This window comes from Macaca thibetana, chromosome 5 (genome assembly GCF_024542745.1).
Source record: "Macaca thibetana thibetana isolate TM-01 chromosome 5, ASM2454274v1, whole genome shotgun sequence".
NCBI classification, from domain to species: domain Eukaryota; kingdom Metazoa; phylum Chordata; class Mammalia; order Primates; family Cercopithecidae; genus Macaca; species Macaca thibetana.
The window spans coordinates 6,765,993-6,791,610 of NC_065582.1; the positions used below are offsets into that span (position 1 = coordinate 6,765,993).

At 38.0% G+C, this 25,618-nt stretch overlaps 1 protein-coding gene across 3 annotated transcripts in view; it reads right to left on the reverse strand.

Moving 5' to 3' along the window:
• The window catches only part of WWC2 (WW and C2 domain containing 2), a 217,444-nt gene that overhangs the window by 64,679 nt on the left and 127,147 nt on the right, over nucleotides 1-25,618 (reverse strand). For all 3 annotated transcript variants that reach the window (XM_050792511.1, XM_050792510.1, XM_050792512.1), the window contains exons 5-8: nucleotides 10,548-10,627; nucleotides 5,293-5,422; nucleotides 2,292-2,438; nucleotides 1,172-1,245 (exon numbers count right to left, since the gene is read on the reverse strand). In XM_050792511.1, coding sequence (XP_050648468.1) covers nucleotides 1,172-1,245; nucleotides 2,292-2,438; nucleotides 5,293-5,422; nucleotides 10,548-10,627 — 431 coding nt within the window. The remainder of the gene's footprint in view (nucleotides 1-1,171; nucleotides 1,246-2,291; nucleotides 2,439-5,292; nucleotides 5,423-10,547; nucleotides 10,628-25,618) is intronic.

The following is a 25,618-nucleotide window of genomic DNA, read 5'->3' on the forward strand; positions in this document are numbered from 1 at the left end:
GGGGATAATAAAGCCTAAACATTTTTCCTAACCTGAAGAAATTTAGAATCTGCCAGAGAAAATTTAAAGGCATTAAAATTAGCTGAGTAAATTGCTGTTCAGATTGACTAAGTGACTTGTTCAGGTTCACATGGTTAATAATTTGTGGAATGAAGTTTAGCTTTCTTTCAGGAAATGAGGAACCAAGTAATATTAAGAATACAGGTTACATAGAGGTGAATAGTGTATTTATTTTACTTTGTTAAAGCCAGATAACCTCTACGGACTACGGCTAATTGCTTTTAAATCATCACCAATAATAAGGAATATACTTCAATATCTGGTTCTCAGCTGAGCTTTTCATGATCATGGGGAGAAACATGATAAATTCCTGTTTCTTGCAGGATGACAATGCAGTTTTTCCCAATGTCCTCCTAAATAATAACCCAATAGCATTTTAAAGCTCTTATGAGGAAAATAATGAAATCAAATGCATCAGTATAATCCTTTCCCTCATAATAATGAGTTCTATATTATAAAAAATATTTGAGTCTATCTACTAGATAAGGATGGTGAAGTCTCTTTTTTTGTTTTTGTTTTTTTTTTGAGATGGAAGTTTCTTATGTCTCACTCCAGCAGAATCACAAAGTAAGAAAAAGATAGCACAGGGATAAAGAAAAGTTTATGACATAAAAGAGAGAAATAATCTCTTTCTTTTCCCTAAAGTAAATCCATTGGAACTGACACCTCAGCGCCTTCAAGGACATTAGCAGTAAGACTTCCCTTCAAATCAAAGGAACATACTTACTCGCCTTAGAACTCCTCAACAGCTATTTAGTCCTATACCTGAACCACTGTATCATATTTCCATCAAAGCAACCAATCGTCTCACTTTTAATTGAGAGTTAAGTATTGTACCAACTCAAAGCTTCTTTTTTCTCAGAAGAGAAGGGGGCAATTTCATTTCCACACTTCTCATTAATTCTCCCTGTTCTTTAGCCTTTGGTGGTGGGGAGAGCCGGGGGAAGAAAAGGTAGACCAGAGAGGAAGCAGCCCTTACACGCTAAAAACCCAAGGGTGGCCTTGGTAAGAATGTATGGGGAGTGCCCAGCAGATGTCACCGCAGGAGTAAAGATTAATTCTGGAAAAGGAAATGTTTGAGCCATGCACAAAACAGCTTCTCTGTCATTACCTTCTTTTGGCTTCTTCATACTGTAGGCTTAGCCTGACCTTTTCAGCTAAATTTGATCTACTTCTCACTCCAATCTAGTGGAAAAAAGGAAAAAAGTCAATTAACTCTGCTAATGAATGAAGTAAATTGCTTTTGTTTCTAGGAAGTATGTGTAATTGAAAAGTTAAAGAAGATGGTACTGAAATTGGGAAACACCAATTTAAAAAGACACTTATTTTATTGTCTCAGTAGGGGCAAAACATTTCTTTCAATTCAAGCTGATCTGTTTTTCAAAGACTCTAACATTATTTTCTCTACATGTTAAATTCAAGATAAAAAATATCCTGATATTGTAAATACCAAGGTAAATGTGTCTGGTATCTTAGAGTTTATGAAGGGTGTACAGGTCAATAAAATTTATGAACTGGAACTAATTTCTTTGCCTTTATGAGCCTAATTTCTAGCATTTAGCTTTCAACTGTACAAAATATAAACTAAGTTCAAAAATTAATTTTCAAATAGGTAAGCCCTACTGTTGATTTCTGTTTTACTTTCACAGCACATATTTCAAAGCAGCATAAAAGAATATGAAAATAAATAGGAATGTATTGAGAAGTAAATACTTGCTAATGGCATCCCAAAATGGAGAAGGTAAAATAGTTAACAATAGCCAAGCCACATTAAATATTTAAATGGCAGATATAAATCACAGATTAAACATTTTAATATAATCAATTAAGATTTACAAAAACAAGTTTTCTTATTAGTCTTAAAAGGCATGTTTTTCTGTTTCTCATTGGCGTAATGTTTATTTGAAAGAACCTAAATTTCCAAGACTCTAAACGTAATAGGAAAAAGTTAAATTCTCACATGCCTCTAGCCTTTCAATGTGTCTTTAAAGGAATATAGCATGAGAAAGTTTGAACAAAGCTATTCATATGGAGAAATCCTGACACGCTTGGCACCTAGATAGAAAAGACGAGGCTATGATTTTTAAAACTAATCTTATGAGAATGAAACACTGAATGCACACAGCCAGAATCCAAGTCACATATACTTCTGGTTCCAGTTCACCATCCATATTGCAAGTAAGGCCCATCAAGGACAACACTGGGCCAACTCTTCAATACAGATAACTTACATCTCCGGAAATGCTTGTTTGTGACCCGGCATCAAGGGTCTGTCTGGAGAGAGATAAATGAGAGCTCACAGGACTAGATCTCAAATCTGGCTCAGATCTGCCAATGTTCTGATCCAAATGAAACCGCTCCTGCAGCTTAGCAAGACTCTGTTCAGAAAACACAAAGTTTTTCATAAATTAAGAGAGCAAACCTTCCCTACCAGGTGAAATTAAAAGGAAAGAGATAATCTCAATGGAAAAAAAAACTACTTTATTTAGTAGGTACTTACCACTTTATATAATTGAAAAAATAATAGTAGGATATAATTTTGCACCTACATACGTGACTTCAGAAGCGAGATCGTATTAAACCAGTTGTCTTATCTTTCCCAAGATAGCATTTTCCTATGAATGGTATCTTTAAAATACATGCATGTCTTATTTTTAAAAATTTCATTAAGAAGTTACCTCTATTTCAATAGGAACCCACTCACTTTATGCAACTGAAATTCTGGAAACACAGTATCTATAATGTAATCTCTCATTTTAGATACAGTAAGAGAATTTCCTACTTTGGAGACTTCTTCAATTATGCCATTGTACATCTGGACAGGACCCAAGAGATTATTTAGCTCACATCAACGTTAGGGATTAGGAAACTGAGGCTCAGAAGTTGCTAATGAATGGCACAGGCATCAAACAAGCCCATCTGTGTGTCTACTGCATGGCACTGCCTGTGGTGACATGTTTGGCTTGGTAAAGAGAATAATCAAAAGCAAATGTGCCTGCTGTGGGCACTCAGGTTTAATATACTGTGTTTACTTTAGAGGGAGGATATGAACAAGTGAAAGTATTGAAAAGGAAAGACTAATCTGAATCACTTAAAACAGTAAAATGGAAACCCTACAGTAATACTAATAAAATGATAAGAAATGATTATTATCAACAAAAGAACCTGTATTTAATCCTGATATTTAAAATTTTCATGATTAGGAGGAATTAGAAATATCAGAGATCAGGAATTTTTTACCTTTCTCTATTTTCTTTCAAAGGGATATTAATTCTCTCTCTCTCTATATATATATATATATGAGAGGATAAAACATAAATGGTCACATCAAATAATATAGAAAAGAACAAAAAAACCTTTTAGTGACCTTGTGCAAGTCTTTTCTATTTTTCCATCTATACAGTGAAAAAAAGTCAGTGTTCTTCAAACTTATCTGTGATGGCAATACATTCAATCAATTTAGCAGGTTGTTACTAGTATTTTTTTTTTAAAGAAATAGAAGATACTAGAAAATAAAATCGGAGTACATCACCAGCATTAAGAGTACGCATATTTCTGTGAAATTCATTTTGAGTGTATATGTGTGTGTGTGCACGCGCATGCACACCTGTTTATCTATAGGTACACACAATTGTGTGTTACTGGGTTTTGATGTAAAATCTATTTCTTACTGTGGTCAAAGAGGTTTGAAAGTCACAGAAGATATCGAAAGTCCCTTCTAACTCTATTGTCAATCTCTGCATCTACTAATTAATTATTCTATGTACTTTAGTAACTAAAAAGGAATCTAATCTTTTAATTTAATCGGGCCTGCAGATGAATCCAAAGTTTATAGGAAAAATGAAAGATGACCTAAAATTGTTGAATTAGAAGGTTCCAATGTAAATTTGCTCCAGTTCTATTAACTTTTTTTTTTTAAAGGACCTATGACATGCATTTCTGGAATTACTGACTTAATCAGCAAGACAATTGCAGAACAAAACCAAAATACACACCAGCGAAGTCCTGCACGTGTTATACATATGGTAAAACCACATTAACCCAGCCTGCCTGGGCTTAAACCACAGTCTTGCTACTTACCAGCTGTATGACTTTAAAGAAACTTTAATTTTTCTGTGCTGTAACTTCCTCGTCTGTAAGCTGAGAATAATAATAGTGCCTACCTTTAGTGGCTGTTGTGAGGATCAAGGGAATTACTTATATGCAAGGCAGTTAGAAGAATGCCTGGCACAAAGTCAGTATTTATAAGTATTTGCTGTTATTATTGTTGTCTTTTCTATTAGATTTCTTCTTGCAAGTAATGCAAAATTATATGGATCCAAGAATATTTATCTATATTCAACTCATATTTTGAAAACCAACATCAAGTAGTTAACTATGGTATTTAAATGTAGATGTTCTATTGAGAATGTAAACATCATCAGTGACTCTAACATTTTCACAAAGATGCGGACTGAATTATTCCTCAGCTAAGTAAGAACTCCAAATATATGAAATAAGAATTCTTAGTGTTTGTGATAATTACGGGATGGACGGAAGGAGAGGAAGAGAGACACCCTTGTATTTGATAAGTATAGATATTCAGAATACTGATCACTTAATGGCTATTTTGTTTTTTCTACACATGCTGCTGGATCACTGGGAGTGAAGACCCACAGGCTGAGAAGTGAACGGGTTTAGTCAGGGGATCTACGGCCATGCGCAGCTTTCCGAGGGTAACTGTATAGGCATCCCCCAGCTGGGTCAGCACTCCCCACCTCTCAGCTGGCACCCCAGAATCAACTGGGTCGGAAAACTTTTCTAAGCTCCTCACATAGTCTCATCCCCAAAAGGCAAGCCTTCTACTTACTGATGGCAAATGACATATCCCTTGTGTATCCTGGGCTGAGAATTCTGCTTATTGGGGTCCCACAGGAAGTTTTCAGTGAGTTTCAGGGTGCACCAAGATGTTAATCTCCTTACATGAGCTCCAGGCCCCGCCACCCACTATCTCAAAGGCCATCCAAAGGCTGTTTACAACAAAGTGTACAGTCACTTGGAATCACTCTGCTCTGCTCCAAGGCAGCAGGCTACCTTTGTGCCTGCAACCATCTCCGCAGGGCCCATTCTGCACAAATGCGGCTGGGGTGGAAGGGGTCACCCAGACTCTCAGGGAGCACTTCTGCCCCAGTAAGAATTTCTGGGGGCCTCAGAAGGTAGAAGTTTGGCTTAACAAAATGTTTTACAATGTACCTGCATCAGATCTTGTTTTTCTTTTTCTCCTGAGCTAATGGCTTTTCTGATAGATTTTAGTTCTGTTAGAATGGCTTTGGCTTCACTAAGTTCATACCCGCTCTGGCCTCCAGACATTTTTTTATCAATTCTGTGAAAAGAGAAAAAGAAAGAAAAAGTATCAAAGAATGATCGCATATAAGTTAAACAGACAGTAGGAATTGGTTTCGGAATTGTCTAAGTTGGATGATTATTTCACTTCTGACTCTCATATACCAGCAATCATCTTTTCAGGCGGTTACTCCTCATTTCTCTTTTTTTTTTTTTTTTTTTTTTTTGAGATGAAGTCTTGTTCTGTCGCCCAGGCAGGAGTGCAAGTGTGCGATCTTGGCTCACTGCAACCTACGCCTCCCGGGTTCAAGTAATTCTCCTGCCTCAGCCTCCCAAGTAGCTAGATTATAGGCACCTGCCATGATGCCCGGCTAATTTTTGTATTTTTGACAATGATGGGGTTTCACCGTGTTGGCCAGGCTTGAACTCCTGATCTTGTGATCCGCACGCCTCGGCCCCTCCTTTCTCTTTTAATCACAGGCGGCTAAGATTTCTCCCATCCCTCACTTCAAACCCAGTCCATTTCTAATCACTTTCAGGTTCAAATAAATGCATATCTTTTTGCCTTCAACCTGTTTGAATGATCCCACTGCTGGCCGAACCCAAATCTTATCAAGTGCTGATTCTGATCTTCACCCAAGAAAGGTAAAAGACATGGGCAAATGCTTTAGCAGAAGAACACAGAGGCAAGTAACCTGCCACCTACTTTTACATAATGTTTTGCTGTAATGTCTGTGCAAAACCTGGCACAGGGCCTGCAGCTTGTGAGGCCTTTAATAAATGGTTAATACACAAATTATTATTTATATTAGTGAGTATCCTATAATGTTTGGATTGTGTGGTTAGTTTCTTATTTCTCTCTCTCTCTATATATATATAAAATATATAGTATTTATGAAAGTTATGAGTCAAGATAAAATTGCTTGACTTGCTGGATGAGTTCAAACTTAGGAAAACGGCAGAAGGGCAGTAGCCATTTCTCAACTCATATTGAATAAACAGCTCTTCAATGAGCTAATTTATTATTCCTGCAGAGCTGCTTACCAAGTGTCCTTACAGTTTACATCGTCACTTTAGGCTGGAGGATTTCATGTAACCTAATTCTTTGTGTTTGAAGGGCCTAATAAAATTACCTAATTCTTTTTTAAAAAATAGTTTCATGTACTCTTCATGATCACTCTCCTGGTCTTCCCCAGCGACCTGTGCTGTCTGGGATTCACTATGAATTCAGCACGAGTTCACCTTGTGGGACATATGGCTATGCCTCTGCCCTAGCCAACAACTCTATACACGTTCTTAGACATAGTTTTGGTCTTATCCAGAGTCTCCAGAGAAACAACACCTACTGAATCAGAGAAAACAGACTCTGAGCTCATTTGGCTTAAAACATTTAATAATTAATACTTATTTGCAATATGAAAGGTATAATCCGAAAAAGATAAAGCAATGTCATCTTAATCACTCTTCCAAACAAAGTCCACTCAAACAAGTGCAGTTTGTAGATAACGTATTTCCCCAAGTACTGTTTTAGTCACTACCTTATGCTGCTCAACAAGCAATTAAAGACTTAAGAACCTAAGAAAATAAAATAAACTTGATCATAAGATCATCTAATAATAAAGTACAACCAATCAAATCACAGATTAAACACATGCACATGTGCGTGCACATGCGCACGCACACACACACACAGACACACAATGTTCAGAATGGGAAGGGCCCCTAAAGATCCCCTAGACACTTCTTCCAAATGAAGAAGCCAAGGGAGAAAGTTGATGCAAATTTATACTCCAAATTGCACAGACACTTAGCTAGTAGGGGAACTATCCTAAAATGACAGATTCAGAACTGGGGCCCTTATGACTAACACATTTAGAATATCTGATGGGACTAGTGAAGTACTTTGAATATCAGCTAATTCCATTCATTTGGGAAGAGATTTATCAATGGAATTTCTGACTCTCTTAAGTATTATATCCACCAACTTAGCTGAGGAAATCGCTTATTAAAACAAATGATATTTCCAAATATAGCATTTTGGCATTTTCAAATGTAGCACTTCTTAACTAAAAATAAAAACTAAAATGTGGGATTTCATAAAATAGGTAGTAATAGGGGTATCTGAACTTGCGTCAAAGTGAACTTCTAAAACTCAATTTCTTCCTGTTAGCGTAAAGTCTTCAGAATTTAATGATAAAACAAATCTTTGATTCAGAAATAAATATAAACTTTATCATGTGAAAATAAAAGCAGGTAAGCTGTTTTCAGAAATAAACCTTAACATTTAAAAAATAAAAGCAGGACTGGTTCAAGACCGCTAATTTAAATTTCATAGAGCTTTGACCACATGAAAATCTCTTGGCTGTCCACTGCTCAACAGAATGCTAAATATGAAGAACACGGCTCAGCTTTCATCGTGGAACGCTTTTTGCTCATTTCCTTTTGCCTCCTTTGAACTTCTCTACTTTACGTGCTGCCTTTTTCCTTTATTTCACTGTTTCTTGTTTTTCTCCTCTACTTTTCTTTTCCCACTTTTTCTCTTTTGACACTAACTTGCCATAAAATTAACCGAAATAGAAGCATCATTTGCTGACTTAAAGTATCATGCTTTTTGTTCTTAATATGAGAAGTGCCATTTTTTTTTCTTAAAATTTCTTTTGGAAGTTCTTGACTTGAGTGTGCCCTATAACTCATTTTCACTCAATATATTAGTCTCTTCTGAAAGAGAAAAGATGTTCATTTGCATTCCTTCTCTGGAAAGTGTATACCCTGAGAACCAAATTTTCACAGAATCTGTATATGCCTGTGACTTGCTGTTTCATCACTAGTCTATTTTCCAATTCTGAATGCAAAATGGAAACAGGCATCTTCCTGGTAGCCACTGACACATATACTACACCGCTGCTTACGCCAAAGTCAAATCTGGGACCACAAACTGAAATGAATAACGTAGAGAATAATGCCATATTTGTCTATCCAGCATAAAACTATTGTACCAAGTAAAATGAAAGCTCAAGTTTAAATTACATTATAATTCCAGATTCAACAAATATATTCCATTCTATTGTAAATAAAAGCTACAAAAGCCTACAATAAGATTCTATTGAAATCTTTTCCTGAAATATATTTTCTGTCATAGCCACAAATATAAATCCCTTTATAGTATCAAGAATGTGGTTTCTTAAAAAGTCCGGCTGCTGGGTTTCATTGTTGCTCATTCAGCATTTTAGTGGTATGGTGGTTAACGCTGGAATAAAAACAGCTTCATTTGGTCTATAGTAAAGGTACACAGGAGGGGTCTCTGATGTTAGATACCATATCTTTCCACTCTTGGTTCAAGGGATTAGAATCATTGCAGGAGAATGTCTGAATTTCTACAACAAATGTCTATTGTTTTCTTGTGGAATGTTATTGACAGATTCTTAAACATGCCTTAGATTCCTATAAAAATTGCTTGCAAGCAAACTGCTTTGAAACAATACAGCATTGTTACATCAATACAACAAAGACAGCAAGTTTGGCTAACCTTTAATCCCAAATGGTGATGCGAGTTATAATTTCATGTGCCTTAAGAATGTGGAACATACGGCTAAACACTTCATGGCACTCTTCAAAGTCTGTTTTTTCTCCCCACCCCCACCACAAAGCCCTGCTTTATGTTGATAAACAATTACTAAATAACGCACTTATGTCATTCGAGTTCTGCTCGGTTTTTTGGAGAGCTCTGCAACCAGCTGAGGTTCTTACAACATGGCTGGACTTTAGAAGCACTTGGGATCTCATAAAATATACCTGATATAGAGACTAGAAACATTATTTTTCTAAGCACTCTCCAGATTATTCTAATATGCAGTCAGGTTTGAGAACCACTGGGATGGGAGCATCTGAAGGAATATAAGGAATATAAGGGTCATGATTATATGTGGTGAGCAGGAAAAAAGGAGTCTGAGCGATAACAGCACGTGTGAAATTAGTCATACGTCTGACTGGTGGTCAAGAGCAGCGCCCGGGTATCCCAAGACATGACTAGTCACCCAAACAAGAACAACCAGTTTGTTTGTCTGGCCAGTGACACACAGGATCTTTAAAGGGGGTCACCCCTCACTGCTTGGAGCATCCCAAATTTCCGAAGAGCAGAAGGCAAAGTAAGATTCCACAGGCAAAAGGAACACAGCTGGGTACTTTCCAAAGAGGCAGCACCTGAGACCAGCTTGGCATTCCTGAGGTGCTACCAAGGGAGATGCTGGGAAGAACATGAAACCTGCCTGAACAGGAAACTGACCAGGGACATCCCTAGAAATACTGCACCACACTTGGAGACACCAAGCAGGAGGGAAGTTGAACCTCCGCTATGTGGTCATGTGGCTGTGAAAACCACGGACTGTTTCTCTCCCATGAGAGACCCTGTGGAGTAGAGTCTGCAGGATTGGAAAGTCTCAGGTGTGCCTGTCACGGTTTGGACAGGCTGGGCCTCAGCAGCAGGGAGAACAGTGGCTTTCAGGGGCCAGGAATGGGGAAGGGATATCCTAATCCTGTGACCCTCTGTCACCTCCATTTCCACTTAACCTGGCCCAGCTTAGGGCTCTGCTAATGGCCCAGCTGACTTCAGTAGCAAACGGGAAAGGTAGAGGAAGGCAGGAAGTGAGGCACGCACTCCCGGTCCTTTGCTGATAATCCTGACTCGCTCTTACTCCCCTGCCATCTGTCAGGGTTAGACTCCAGGTCATCCCTGGGGCTGACGGAGAGAGACAGACAGGCCTCCACCCGAGGGCCCAGGGCAGCTGCAGGCTCACATAGGGGTCAAGTAGAGCCAGCCCAGCCGAATGTGGAGAGGAATTTCTTGTGCCTAGTCTCTTAGCTCGGTACCACAATCTTAGAGGAGGCCAGCAAGGGTCCAGGAGATCAAGGTAAGACAAAGGCTTTTCACTTTGGTTTCTTTGGATCTCCAGTGATTAATAAAAACTTTGGAGCTTTTCAAGTGTATAGATCTTTCCCAAGTTTGTATCTGTTAGTTGATTGCTTGGTTTTCTTTTGGTGTAGAGCTCTGAACTTTTTACTTTATGTTTCTCTGAAAAAGCTCTTATGTAATCTGTACTTCTATTTTCTTTGTTTTAATATTAGTTAGGAAGCTTACTCTAAAGTTGATTCAGTATTTTCATACTCACTGCTGCAATGTTTCAAAGCCTTGTTCTTTATAGAGCAGTTCTTGCTTCATCTGTGAGAGTTCTCTCTTTAGCTTTTTAACCTTTAAAGAGAAATCAACACAAATATTAATGTTTGCAAATAATTAGCCACATAGCCTATTGTTTTAAAAGATAATAAATTAGTAAACGATTAAACACATAAACAAAGCCATTAGTTAAAGTAACATTTACTTTACCAGTTTCTCCTTCACATAAATTCTGTGGAAGGCATATGAATAATGTTTAAAACTATCAGTGATGTGTATTATTACTACTATTTACCTTCATTACCTTGCTTAGCAACATTCTTATGAGCTGGACATCATCATTGTCTCCAGCCAAAATGGGCAGAATAAGAACTCCAAGTCATGGCATCTCTATAAAAGTGTGTGTTTTTCCTTCTCACTGTGACAAGCGTCACTGCCCACCTCCCTATTCTTCGGATGTCCCAGCAGTTCCCTCTGCCTGGAAAGCTCTCCCCAGATCTCCAGCAGTTGACTCCCTGTCCCTCCAATGCTAGCTGAAATGTTACCTTTTCAAATAGGACTTCTCTAGCTCCCTGTCCCTGCCACGACTCTTTTATTTAGACCAGAGTATTTTTCAGGAGCTGAAATTCTCCATGTACACTGTCTGTCCTCCATGGGAAAGTAAGCTGCAATCCCCCAGCTGTATCCTGAGATCTACAACCATGCCAAGCAAACAGCAGATGATCAATAAATATCTGTTGTCAAACTGATAAAATATATTTTTCCTGTTGTCAAATACATACTTTGGTAATAACAATTCTAAAATTTGACAGATCACAAAAGCAGCACATGCCTGGTTTAGTCACAAACTAATAAAGATCTTCACACGAGGGCTAGAAACTTACTTCCATGTATTAAGTTAGAGCCTTAAGTGTTTTTTTGTTGTTGTTGTTTGTTTGTTTTTTTGAGACAGAGTCTCGCTCTGTCGCCCAGGCTGGAGTGCAGTGGTGCGATCTCGGCTCACTGCAACTTCTGCCTCCCAGGTTCAAGCAATTCCCGTGCCTCAGCCTCCAGAGTAGCTGGGATTACATGCGCCTGCCACAACGCCTGGCTAGTTTTTGTGTTTTTAGTAGAGACGGGGTTTGACCATGTTGCCCAGGCTGGTCTTGAACTCCAGGGCTCAAGCGATCCACCTGCTTCGGCCTCTCAAAGTGCTGGGATTACAGACGTGAGCCACCGTGCCCAGCCAGAGCCTTAAGTTTTAAACACATTCTGTTGTGCAATATTTTAGTGTGCTTTTGAACTTTTATGTTGATTTATTTTACTCATTCCACAAAAAGGTATTGACTCTTTACTATGTGTCTGGTGCCGGGCCTGAGTGTGAACAAAACAGACATGATCCCTGCCCTCAAGGATCTTACAGACAATGGAGCAGCCATATATTGAGCACATAATCAGCCAACAAAAGAAATCTTAGTAATTACAAAAGGTGCTCTAAGTTCAGGATACTTAGATATGCCAAGAGAACAGAACCTCATTTAGTCTGAGGGCTTGGGTGGAGACTGTCTGAAGAAACAATGTTTCAATTGAGAGGGTTAGTGGGGACTCACTTGGTAGAAGGGGTCCTCAACAGGAAGAGCTTGTGCAAAACCCTAAAGGGACAGTGGGGTGAGGGGGTATTCAGTCAACCTCTGGAATTTAAAGAATGCCACGTGGCTGGATTACAGAGAGTGGGGGTGGCAAAAGATGGAACTGGAAAAGGACTGATACATAGATGCCACATTGAGAATTTCTCAATCTTACTCTAAGAACAACGAGAATCAAGGAGATTAAAGCATGACTTGCTTTATGATTTTAAATAGTCACTGTGACAACGCTGTGGGGACTGACCAGAAGTGCCGCAAGAGTCCATCATGCCAGCACTGTGGGCTGGCATGTGGGCAAGAGCCAGAAGAGGAAGATACTTCAAAGGGAGAATCAACAGGACTTGGTGATGGACTCAACGTGGAGGGTAGGGGAGAGCATGTGACCAAAATCACATCAGGATTTTGGCTTGACAGCTGGGTGAATGAAGGTGCTTTCCTGGAGAGCAGGACAAAATGTGGAAGAAAAGAGGAAGGATTTTCTTTAAGATATTTATTTCTGTGATGCCCAGGAGACTTCAATGGTAACTAGAATATGTAGACTTGATGTTCAAAAGTGTCTGGACTAGAGATAGATAATTTAGAGTCATTGGCATAAAGATGATATTTTAGGTGCATAAGAATAAACAAGATTACCTAAAGGGGGTGTGTATTGAAAAGAGAAGAGCGTTCAAGAGCAAGCCTTGGGCATCTCCATTATTCACATATCTACTAGAGGGAGAGACAAAATACACTGTGAAGTAGTGGCAAGAGATGTAAGGGGGAAAAAAAGGGCATCCTAGAATACAGGAGAACAGTGTCAAGAGAGAGACCAGGCACTATGAGGAACACCATGACAAAGACAGGAGCAGTGGAATACTCATGTTTGCATACCTTTAGGCACACTGCTTTGGACAAAGCAGATATTCAATAACGTATCTGTTGAGTTTACCTGAAGGTTTATCAGTTTGTGCCCTTATGTACTTATATTAGGGAAAAGAAATACAATAATTATGTTTCAAGGCCCAATTTATAACTATAAAGAGTTATAAACAGTGCTACTGGAACTCAAAGGAAGAAAGGATTATTTATGGCTTGGGGATGAGGGTGGAACTCCTTGAGAAGGCTACCTGAACTGGATTTTAAAGGTGTTGTAATGTGAATTAACAGCAATGAGCTCATTCACAGTATATCACAAAAACATTTCAGTTTTAATATTAAACTATATCATATCAAAATAACCACAGCAATCAGTAGCTCATTCTACATGTATTTCTATTTAGGACAGCATTCTCAAGCGCTTTTTGCCAAAAAGACAGCAACACTTTTATCTTTTGGGGAAAAAAAAAATCAGTCCAAAAATTGATAGCACTTATATATCTGAGCTAAAACCTGCTTTACCTTTGAAAATACAGTTTGTTACAACAGCAACAAATAAAACAAAATACCTAGGAATTAACTTAACCAAAGAAGTGAAAGATTTCTACAATGAAAACTATAAAACAAGCTTGCCCAACCCACGATAGCTTTGAATGCAGCCCAAGTTCGTAAACTTTCTTAAAATATTATGAAGATATTTGCTTTTCTTATTTTTTATTTTTTAGCTTATCAGCTGTTGTTAATGTTAGTGTATTTTACGTGTAGCCCAAGACAATTCTTATTCTTTCACTGTGGCCCAGGGAAGCCAAAAGATTGAACAACCCTGCTATAAAACATTGATTAAAGAAATGGAAGAGGACACACAAAGGTAAGATAGACCATGTTCATGGATTGGATGAATCAATATTATTAAAATGCCATACCACCCCAAGTAATCTACAGATTCAATGCAATCCTTATCAAAATATCAAAATCCTTTCATAGATACAGAAAAAACAATCCTAAGATTTATATAGAACCAAAAAAGACCCAAGATATCCTGAGCAAAAACAAAACTGAGAGAATCACATTACCTGACTTCAAATTGTTAAAGCAAACTAAATATGGCCTGAGAAGGACTTCATACTTCTATAATTGAGATCTCGTGGATGAACTGTAACCTAGCTTAATAGCCAGACAAAATTGAAAACCTAACAGTATATACCTGTAATAATAACTGAGTGTTGGCCAATCCCAGTGGCCATACTTCAACCCCTCACAGACTGCTGAATGTTCAAACTGTGTTCAAATAAGGCAAATGCCAAGCTGTAACCAGTCTCACTGTTGCTGTACCTCACTTACAATTCCTGTACGTCACTGTACGTTTTTTGTCTTTACATTTGTTCTGACCACAAGGCACTCCCGGAGTCTCTGTGAGTCTGCTGTGAATCTGGGGGCTGTCCGAGTCACAAATCGTTCATTGCTCAATTAAACTCCTTTAAATTTAATTCGGCTGAAGTTTTTCTTTTTTCCAAATTATACAACAGAGGCATAGTAACCAAAACAGCACACAACTGTCATAAAAACAGACACACAGATATAGAGAACCAGGAAACAAATCCACAAATTTACAGTGAACTCATTTTTGACAATGGTGTCAAGAACACATATTGGGGAAAGGACAGTCCCTTCAGTAAACGGTGCTGGGAAAACTAAATATCCACATGCAGAAGAATGAAACTAGACCCCTATCTCTCTCCATATACAAAAATCAAGTGAAAACATTCGATTAAAACAATGGTGATATTGAACCCATTTAGAAATAATGAATTAAAACAATTACTGTATCTTATTGACAAAAAATAGAAGTCTTAAAATCATTGGATTGCATGAGGTAAATATTATACAAAAAATCATTTGGATTATGATGATAGGCCAATTTAAATTTTTTTAAAAATTATTTAAGACATTCTTTATCTTGAAGAGCTATTAGTACCCCCATGTTCGCTGCAGCATGATTCACAATAGCTAAGATACAGAAATAATCTAAAAGTCCACTGACAGATGAATGGATTAAAAAAACATAGTGTGTATACACAATGGAATATTATTCAGCCTTTAAAAAGAAGGAAAGTCTGCAATATGTGACAATATGAATGAACCTTGAGGACATTATGGCAAGTGAAATAAGCAAGTCACAGAGGGACAAATACTGTATGATTCCACTTATGTAAAGTATCTAAACCAGGCTCATAGAAGCAGCAGCAAAATGGTGGTTGCCAGGTGATGAGGTGTACAGAAAAGGCAGAGTTGCTACAGGAAATCAAGTTTCAGTTATGCAACATGAAAATTAGTCTAGAACTCTGCGGTGCAACATTGTTTTTATAGTTGAATATAGTATACACTTAAAAATTCTGTTAAGAGGGCAGAGCTCATGTTAAGTGTTATTACTACAATAAAAATTGAAATTCAAAAAACGTTGACCTGACACACTTGGACTCTCCTCTGTTTAGGTGATATGAGTGAAGTTTTATTCTATGTTGGGTGACAATCACATAGGAAGCTAACCTGTGCTTTCTTTGTTCCCCACATTGTTTAGTTTACCTAAAGTTGGCTATATGCTACTGTTTTTATTATACTGGGGAGTCTTCTTAATGGACAACCAGAATGATTCTTAGCTCCCAAATACCGAGATGGCATTTTATGAACTATCAAAAAGTTTGCTCCCATAAGTCAAATGAGTATTTCCAACTAGACATTATTTCTGGTTGTTTTGGTTTTATCGGTATAGTGTTAATTAGTAGTTCAACAACAACCTTTCTTCTTTTGAACCACTTGGCATCATTCTAGCTACTGGAGGATCACTGTTTTCACTCTTCTGTTCTCTAATGCAGCCTCACATGTAGAACACAGAATGTGAAAACTAATGTCCTTAGATGATAACTAGAAGATTAAGCTAATGCTGACCTACAAGCTTAGCACAATGTAGACTCAGCTAGGAAGCAATAACGAGAGCTAAATTTCTAAGTGCTTTTAATGTATTCCAATCACTGTGCTAAATAAAAATACCCATTTTCAATCCGCCAACTACTCTACTAGATACAGTCTTCATTCTCATTTTATTGGTAAAGAACCTGGAACCTACAGAGGAAAGGTAAGTAACCTGCTAAAGGTTACACTGCTATCACAGTCTATCTAGAACCCAGGAGAACTTCTAAAAATACAATTTAAAAAGTTTTGTTATTAATGGCATAATACATGTAAAAAGAAACTAGAATTGAAGCAAAATGACCTAAATAAAAACTGTGACCCTTATTCTGCCTTAGAAACTTCATTATTCCTGTATCCCACTGGAAATGAAGACATGAAAAGTACACAATCCCCAGAGTCTGTGTTTTCTCTCACATTACTGAACTTAACTACAGCTGTAGCTAACCACCTAATTTTATTCCTAAGGAGCCAAATCTCACAACCCAGAGTACTAAATTGGAAGCAAGAGCCCACGGTTTCTGCACATTTCCCACTGTCTACACTGACTACGCTAAAGCAACTGATATTTTACACTGATTTCAGTTATTTCTGAAAACCAGGAAGATACTGTGATTAAACGTGATAAGTATAACTGAAAATCACAGAGTTTCCTACCGCTTCTTATAATCCTAGAGTCATAGGTTTTATTTTAAAAGAAGGGGAAAGAAGATGGCAATGAAGGAAAAGTAAACTCTGGAAACCTATAGACCTTAGAAAGATCACAAGACAGACAGGTTTCAAAAGTTTGCCCTAAAAGTGAATCTTGCAACATTAAAGCTCTAACGAGCAAAATGGTATTTTACTAATGACTACCTTCCCTTTTCACCATTTTCTCCATTGTCTTGCAGGGAGCTCCTTAAGCAAGCCAAGAAAGGGCAACTGTCAACTTGCTCCTTCTGGAAATCCTTCTCCTGACTACCACTTCCACCTTTACTGAAAATCCTCATCACCTACCTCATCTCTGAAGTCACCTTCAAAGAAAATAAGAAGCCAACTCCAGAGAGACAGTCAAAGAATTCAGAATAAAACAGTGTTTGACTTTCATAAAGCGTAGAGGAAAGCAGACTCCCAGATGCTGCTGGAACCATGTATGACGGCTAATAAATGGAATTTGTCGTCAGAAACAAGATGGCTAAACACAATGTATTTTTAAAAAATCTTTTAACAACAATAAAAAGGAACCATGTATGACGGCTAATAAATGGAATTTGTCATCAGAAACAAGATGGCTAAACACAACATATTTTTAAAAAATCTTTTGTTTAACAACAATAAAAAGGAAATAAAACAAAAGCCAATGAGAAAAATTACATAAAACATTTATGAAAATACTATCTCAAGATACAAATAACAGATAAATATTAATATATAGAAGGTCAATGCTAGATTTCCACAAATAATTAAACCAGTAAGGCCGGGTGCGGTAGCTCACACCTGTAATCCCAGCACTTTGGGAGGCCGAGATCGGTGGATCACCTGAGGTCAGGAGTTCGAGACCAGCCCAGCCAACATGGTGAAACCCCGTCCCTATTAAAAAATACAAAAATTAGCCGGGCGTGGTGGCAGGCGCCTTAATCCCAACTACTTGGGAGGCAGAGGCAGGAGAATCGTCTGAACCCAGAAGGCAGAGGTAGCAGTGAGCTGAGATCAAGTCATTGCACTCAAACCTAGGGGACAAGAGTGAGACTTCTCTCAAATAAAAAAGTTTAAAAAGAAAAAAAAAGAACCGGTAAATTACCACATGACCCAACAGTTCTGCTTCAAGGCATATACTCAAGAGAAATGGAAACCTATGTCCATACAAACACTTGTACATGTAGGTTCACAGCAGCATTATCCATAATAGACAAAAAGTGGCAAAAACCCAAATATCTGCCAACTGATGACTGGATAAATAAAATATGGCTGGGTACAGTGGATCATGCCTACAATCCCAGCACTTTCGGAGGCCAAGGAGGGGGACTGCTTGAGGTCAGGAGTTTGAGACCAGCCTGACCAACATGGCAAAACCCCATCTTCACTAAAAATACAAAAATTAGCTGGGCGTGGTGGCATGCACCTGTAATCCCAGCTATTCGGGAAGCTGAGGCAGGAGAATTCACTTGAACCTGGGAGGCAGAGGGTGCAGTGAGCCAAGATCGCGCCACTGCACTCCAGCCTGGGCGACACAGAGAAACTCTGTCTAAAAAATAATAAAATAAAAATAAAATAAAATAAAAGTGTATTCGTATAGTGGAATATTATTTGGCAATACAAGGAATGAAGTTCTAATACATGCTACAACATGAACGAACCTTGAAAACATATGCTAAGTGAAAGAAGCCAATCACAAATGATCACACAGTATAGACGCCATTTATATAAAATGTTTGTAACAGGCACATCGGGAAAGACAAGAAACAGTGGTTGTTCAGGGCTCAGAGGATGAAGAAGAGAGGTGTGGGGAATGGGAAGAACCACTAATGGGCACAAGGTTCCCTCTAGGGGAAGGGAAAAATGTCCTACAGTTAGATTGTAATAATGGGTATGTAACTATGAATGTACTAAAACCCATTAAAATGTACATTTTAAATGGGTGAATTGTATGGTTTCTTAATAAAGCTGTTAAATTAAAAAAAATAAACTAGCAAATGGAAATACACATGGTAAAACATCATTTTTAAAAAAATCACCTACTAATAAAGACAAAATAGAAAAGCATTGTATCATTACATACCAATTAAACTAGCAAACATTAAATACAAATAATAAAAATATGGTCAAATGGTTTCCTATTTCAGATGCACATCCACAACCTTTCCAGTGGTGTGTCAGGCCGACATGCTCTTCTGTCTTCATTCCATCACCTGGATACTCTCTTCCTTTCTCCCTCATTACTCTCCCCTTTTTCTCTCTATTGAGGCCACATTTGACTTCAAATTGTTTCTGGAAGATCCCACATGTTCTCCTGTGTCAAGACCTGTATGTATGCTGATTCTTCCCCACCTGACTAATTTCTTCATCTCTTCTGTCCAATCTTTGCTCAAATTTTGCCTTCTCAATGAGACTTCTCCTGAACACTTATTCAGAGCTGCAACCAAACTGGGTGTGGTAGTGTGTACCTATAGTCCCAGTTACTTGGGAGGCTGAGGCAGGATGATCACTTGAGCCCAGGAATTTGAGTCCAAGCTGGACAACACTGCTGTCTCTTTTTTTTTTTTTTTTTTTTTTTTTTTTTTTTTTGCTGTCTCTTAAACAAAAAACCAAAACAATAATAACAAAAATCCTGCAACCAGCTCTCCTTCATTCCCCATGTCCTCTTCTATAGCACTCATTCCTTGTTGAATCAATTTTTAAAAACATGAATAAAAGTTGAATTTATCAAAATGCTTTCTCTGGGCCGGGTACGGTGGCTCACGCCTGTAATCCCAGCACTTTGGGAGGCCAAGGCGGGTGGATCACTTGAGGTCAGGAGTTCAAGATCAGCCTGGCCAACATTCTGAAACACCGTCTCTACTAAAAATACAAAAATTAGCTGAGTGTGGCAGTACACGCCTGTAATCCCAGCTACTTGGGAGGCTGAGGTACAAGAATCGCTTGAACACAGGAGGCAGAGGTTGCAAGGAGCTGAGATTGTGCCACTGCATTTCAGCCTGGGTGATAGAGTGAGGCTCTGTCTCAAGAAAAAAAAAGCTTCCACTGTATCTATTGGAATAATTAATAATTTCCCTTCACTCTGTTAGTACAGTGAATAATTTTCAAATCCTAAATTGTATATTCCTAGGATAAGCCCACTTATATATAATTGGCCATTATATATAATTTTAAAATGTTGCTGTATTTAGTTTACAATATTTTGTTTTGGAATTTTGCTTCTTTGCTTGTGAATATGGTTGGCTTATATTTTGTTCATACAATCTTGTCAGAATTTGATGTCAAAGTTGTGCTAGGCTAATCTTGAGGGTTTCTCTGGAATTTCAATCATGGTAACAGGGCCATTCAGATTTTTTCCATCATCTCGAATCAGTTTTGGTTAATAATATTTCAATACAAAGTTAGTCATTTCACTTCAAAATTCAAATGTAATAGTATAAATTTTCTCATGCCTCTTTATTTCTTAAGCATGTTTTCATTCCCTGTACTTTTTTATTTGTTCATTTTCTCTTCTTACTTTTGAGTCAGTCCTGAGAGATATGTCAATTTTATCATTCTTTAAAAAACCAAAATTTGCTTTTGTTGATCCTTTCTTTCATGGCCATGTTTTCTATTTCGGTAATTTTTACTTTCTTTTTTTTTTTTTTTTGAGACGGAGTTTCGCTCTTGACAGTTGTGCAGGCTGGGTGCAATGGCGCGATCTCGGCTCACTGCAATCTCTGCCTCCCAGGTTCAAGTGATTCGCTTGCCTCAGTCTCCGGAGTAGCTGGGATTACAGGCGTGAGCCACCGTGCCCGGCTAATTTTTTTATTTTTAGTAGAGACGGGGGTTTCACCATGTTGGTCAGGCCAGTCTCGAACTCCTGAACTCAAGTGATCCATCTACTTTGACCTCCCAAAGTGCTGGGATTACAGGTGTGAGCCACCGTGCTCAGCTGATAATTTTTACTTTTAATTTTATTTATCTTCTTCTACTGGCTTTGGCTTATTCTGTTCTTAGGTTGACTACATTGTTCATTAATTTTAAGACTTTCTTCTATAAGCATTTAAAGCTTTAAGTTTTTCTCCAACATTTATTCTAAACTATTAACTAAACTACAGACTTTTTTACATTTCCCCAGATTTTTCACTATTGTCCTTTTTTATTCAGGTCCAGCCTAGGTACTACAGCGAGACCCTGCCACTCTTAAAAAAAAACAACAGGAGGTTGGGTGTGGTGGCTCGTGCTTCTCATCCCAGTCTAATCTGAGAGGCTGAGGAGGGAAGACTGCCTGATCCCAGGGGTTTGAGATTGGCTTAGGCAATGCGGCAAAACCCCATCTCTACAAAAAATACGCAATTTACCAGGTTGTGATGGAGCGCACCTGTAGTCTCAGCTTCTCAGGAAGCTGAGGTGGGAGGACTGCTTGAGCCCAGCAGGTGGAGGTTACAGTGAGCCGGACTGAGCCGCTGCACTCCAGCCTGGGCGAAAGAGCGAGACTCTGTCTAAAAACAACAAGAACAACAAAAACCCAACAGAAAACCACTTTATTCAGCAGTTAAGTCTCCTTAGTTGCCCCCAGTCTGTGACAGTTCCTCACTTTCTTGTCTTTAATGACCTATTCATTTCTGAAGAGCACTAGTCAGATGTTCTATAAAGTGTACTCCAATTTGGGTTTGCCTGATACTCTCTCATAATTAGACTGAGATGATGGATGCTGGAAAAGAATACCACAGAGGTGACACGCCCTTCTCTCCCAATGATGTATGAGAGTATACGCTCTCCACATGACTTATCCTTGGTGATGGAAACATTCATCAGTTGGTTACAGTAGGAGCTGCCAGGTTTCTATAGTAAAAATCAGCTGTTTTTCCTTTCCATACTCTATTTGTCAGGAGGTACTCACTGGAGCCAGCCCAAATTCAAGAAGAAAGAGGTACCAAACTAGCAGACATGTTCAAACCACCAGAGTCAAATAATACAAATTTGAGGGGAGACACTTTGAAGCAATGCAACTATCCTCTTTTTCAAAGTTTCACTCACTAATTTTAGCAAAGAATATACATATATGTTTGACCCATTATTTAGAAGTGTATTACTCTAGACTTCCAAATTATTTAGCTTAAAAGTTCCCTAGAAGTACAACACAGAAACTGAAAATAAAAAAACTCTAGGCATAGCAACTCAATGAGTGTCCTCGAAGTAGAAACACCCAGGGAAAGGCCAACAGTTGAAGAAACAACACATTATCAGAATCCTAGAAGCCATTCTTGTGCCCCTCCAAATTACTAAACCTTCCCTTTTCCCTAAAAGTAACCATTATCTCAACATTTAGGCCTGTAAATAGTTTTGTCTTTTCTGAACTTAATATAAGTGGACTCATACAGTGTGTACTCTTTTGTCTAGCTTCACCCACTCAACACTGTGCTGTTGCATGCAGTTGTGTACACTGATCCGCACTGCTAGATGAGGTTCTACCGCACGACCATACACAAAGCGTTCATCCAGTCCGCTACAGACATACTTCCAGACCTAGGCTAATTCCAGACCGAGGCTACACACTACAACCACTCTGTTCCAGGGTGGGGCTGCGTGGCAACAGGTGTGCACACGTTCAGCTTTATTAGGGAAGGCCAGTTTCCCACCAGCAGTAAAGAGTTCCAGCTGCTCCACATCCTTAATAATGCTTCATATTGTTCGTCTTTTGGATTTCAGCTCTTCTGAAAGGTGGGAAACAGCTTTGTTGTTATTTTTTAATGAATTTCTAACAGGTTCACTACAGTCAGAGAATGTGGTCTGACCAATACTTTTAAATATACTGAAACAAGTCTAATGGCCCAAATGTGGCCAGTTTTCATGAATGTGCTAAATGTGCTTGAAAAATATTTTTGCTCCCCATTTTTCCCCACTCGAATACAGCATAAGATCCATGTTGTATACATTAATTAAAGTTTATCAATCACGTGTATTTACCTATTCTATACTGTTACTAATTTTTTAATCTGCTTAATCTATCAAATACCAAAAGTTATATTGAAATCTCTCACTATGATTGTGGATTTTCTGCCAATTTTTGCTTTACATATTTTGGGGCCCACATTTTAACGGACATATTACAGATTCAATGGTCTTTTTTTTTTCAGTAAAGCATTTTGCCATAAAATCTATCACTTCTGACATTAACAAAGCTTCATTTACTTATTTGTGTATACCAGCTTTTTTCTGGTTAGGAATTGATTGGTATATCTTTTTCTTCCCGTCCTTTTAACTTTTCTGTATCTTTGTTTTTAGGTGTCTCTTTAAGTATCATATCGGTAGATTTCTTTCCAAACCCAGTCTTTTAACCGTTGTCTTTTTAACTAGAGCATTTAATCCAATTACACTTAATTCTAATTATTGATACACCGAGATTTACATTATTATCTTACATTAGACTCATTTGCCCTGTATTTTTTATTTTCTCTCCTTTCCTGCTTTCTTTAGTAATATAGTGAACAACTGATGCCATACATTCCTCTCAAACTTTGTCTGAAAATGTCTTTATTTCACCCATATGCATGAAAGATGTTTTGCTGGGTATAAAATACTGATTAATGGTTATTTTCTCATAGAACACTGAAGGTATAAAAACAACACGATTGGTATGAAAAAATAAGCTATTGCTTGCTAATTTTGGACCTTTGCAAATAATCCCCCACCAGCTTTGATTTTTAATTCATTAAATGATTAATTTGTAGAAGTTCTACTTAGTTTGTTTCCGTATTTTCTTGATCATTTTCATGGTATCTTCCCTACTTATATTTTCAATCTCTTTTATTTCTTAAAAACATGTTACACATGGATATTTCCTATTTTCTCTAACTTCTCAAAAATCTGAAGCATCTCAAGATCAAATTCTATTGTCTGCTTTTTTCCTGCCAGTTCTTTGTTCTCTGTACATCTGTGATTTGGGCTATGTGTTCATACTTTCCTACTGAAGGCACTAGTTGAAGGTGCATTAGTCTGGAGAAGACATGCATCTGCAAGTGACTGGAAGCACAACCGTCTTGTCACCGCTTCAACTGTCACAGCTAAGTGTTTAGCTTGGGCTTTTTCAGACCATCCAGGTAAGTGTGAATTCAGGGGTATCTGCTGGTGATAAATCCAATGGTCCCAGTGGTGTTTTTTCTCTCCTTTATCTACCTAGCATTGTTGCTCTAGATAGGCAACCTTTCTTGCTGTCTTCAACAAGCAGCAGTGGTGGTGGTGGGAGGTATGCTAGGGTGGTTTGGCTGGCTGAATTCTAGTATTCTTACACTGAAGGTTTAGTGTCTGTGTGAGTCCCCACTTTATGCAGCTGGGGTCTGTCACCATAACACCAGGAAAGGGACACAATAGAAGGGAAAATTCACCTAGCTTATCAAATTTCCTCAGGGCAAAGCCAGCTTTAGTGTCCTACTTACTATTCTGAGTTCTGAGCCTGGTGTACAGTCTCTACAATATCCTTCTTTCTACCTTATCCAGACTTTTATTTATCTTCATTTATATTACATTCACAATTTTTAGTTATCACTAGAAGGAGACATACAGTGTGGACATATTGTCCACTGAATGGTTGGAGAAAAAAAGTCCCCTAATGTTGGCTTTTTGGTGCTTTCTCTCTTCTTGTGAAAACCTGACAAAGCCTGATTTGGTGTGTTTGTTTGTTTTCCAGCTTTTAAATATTGCAGAGCTATTCTATTGTACCAATTTTAAAATTTTCATTAATTATTGTCTTTATTTCTCCTTTCTTTCAGTTTAGTCTGTTCCTTAAGTTTTTTAATGCAAAGCTTAGTTATTGTTAATATTCTTCTTTATTTAAGCCTATATAAATTCTCTACTAAAAACTGCTTTAGTTGTAGCCTACAAAATGTATACGTATTTTTATGACCACTTAATTCTAACTATTCCTATATTTCTATTTAATTTTGTTAACCCATAGATTATACTGAAAATAGTATGTGTAAAAGTTTCCTGTAGGCCAAGGCAGGTGGGTTGCTTGAGCCCTGGAGTTTGAGACCAGCCTGGGCAACATGGCAAAATCCTGTCTCTACATAAAATATAAAACTTAGCCAGGCATGGTAGTATACCACCTGTGGTCTCAGTTACTTGGGAGGCTGAGGCGGGAGGATCGTCTGACTCTGGGAGGCTGAGGCTGCAGCGAGCTGTGATTCCGCCACTGCACTCAGCCTGAATGACAGAGTCAAGACCCTGTATCAAAAAAAAAAAAAAGTTTCACAGAAGAGTTCTGCATTTTTTGGCTTTTTGTTATTGACTTCTAACTTAGCTGGCATCTAGGCTGGACAGTATGCTCAGTATGATCATAATCCATTGTATTAATTTTTTAAGGGCAGCTTTATGACTAGCATGTGGTTAATTTTCATGAGTAATGGAAAGAAATCTGCATTCATTATTTGGTGGGCTCCACACACAACCATTAGACCAAGCTTATTAACTTAGTTGTTCAAATCTCCCCACCCCAATACAGCATAAGCTCCATGAGAGCAGTTACTTTTGTTTGTTTATGCTATACCTCACTGCCTAGAATAGTGGCTGAAATGTATCTGTTCTCTGCTACATCATTTGTGTAAAACAGTGTCTGGCATATATGAAGCACTAAATAAATAACTGCTTAATGAATGAATGACTAAAGGCTTCTCATCCTGTTAGTTATTGCATTTGATTTTTAAAATGTCTCACCATCGGGTTGGCTTTGTCTGCTACTCCCCATTGTTTTCTCAATCTTTTCTTTACATGTTTTGTGACTAATTTAAATGAGTCCATGATTGGACTTTTCACATTTAAATCACTGGTCCATCTGGAATTATTTCGATACAAAAAGTAAGGTACAGACTCACCTTTATTTTCTTTTCACCTTTATTTAATGTCTTTTAACATGGGCAAAGAGATATCCTTACACATTCACTGAATAATCCAGTTTTATTCT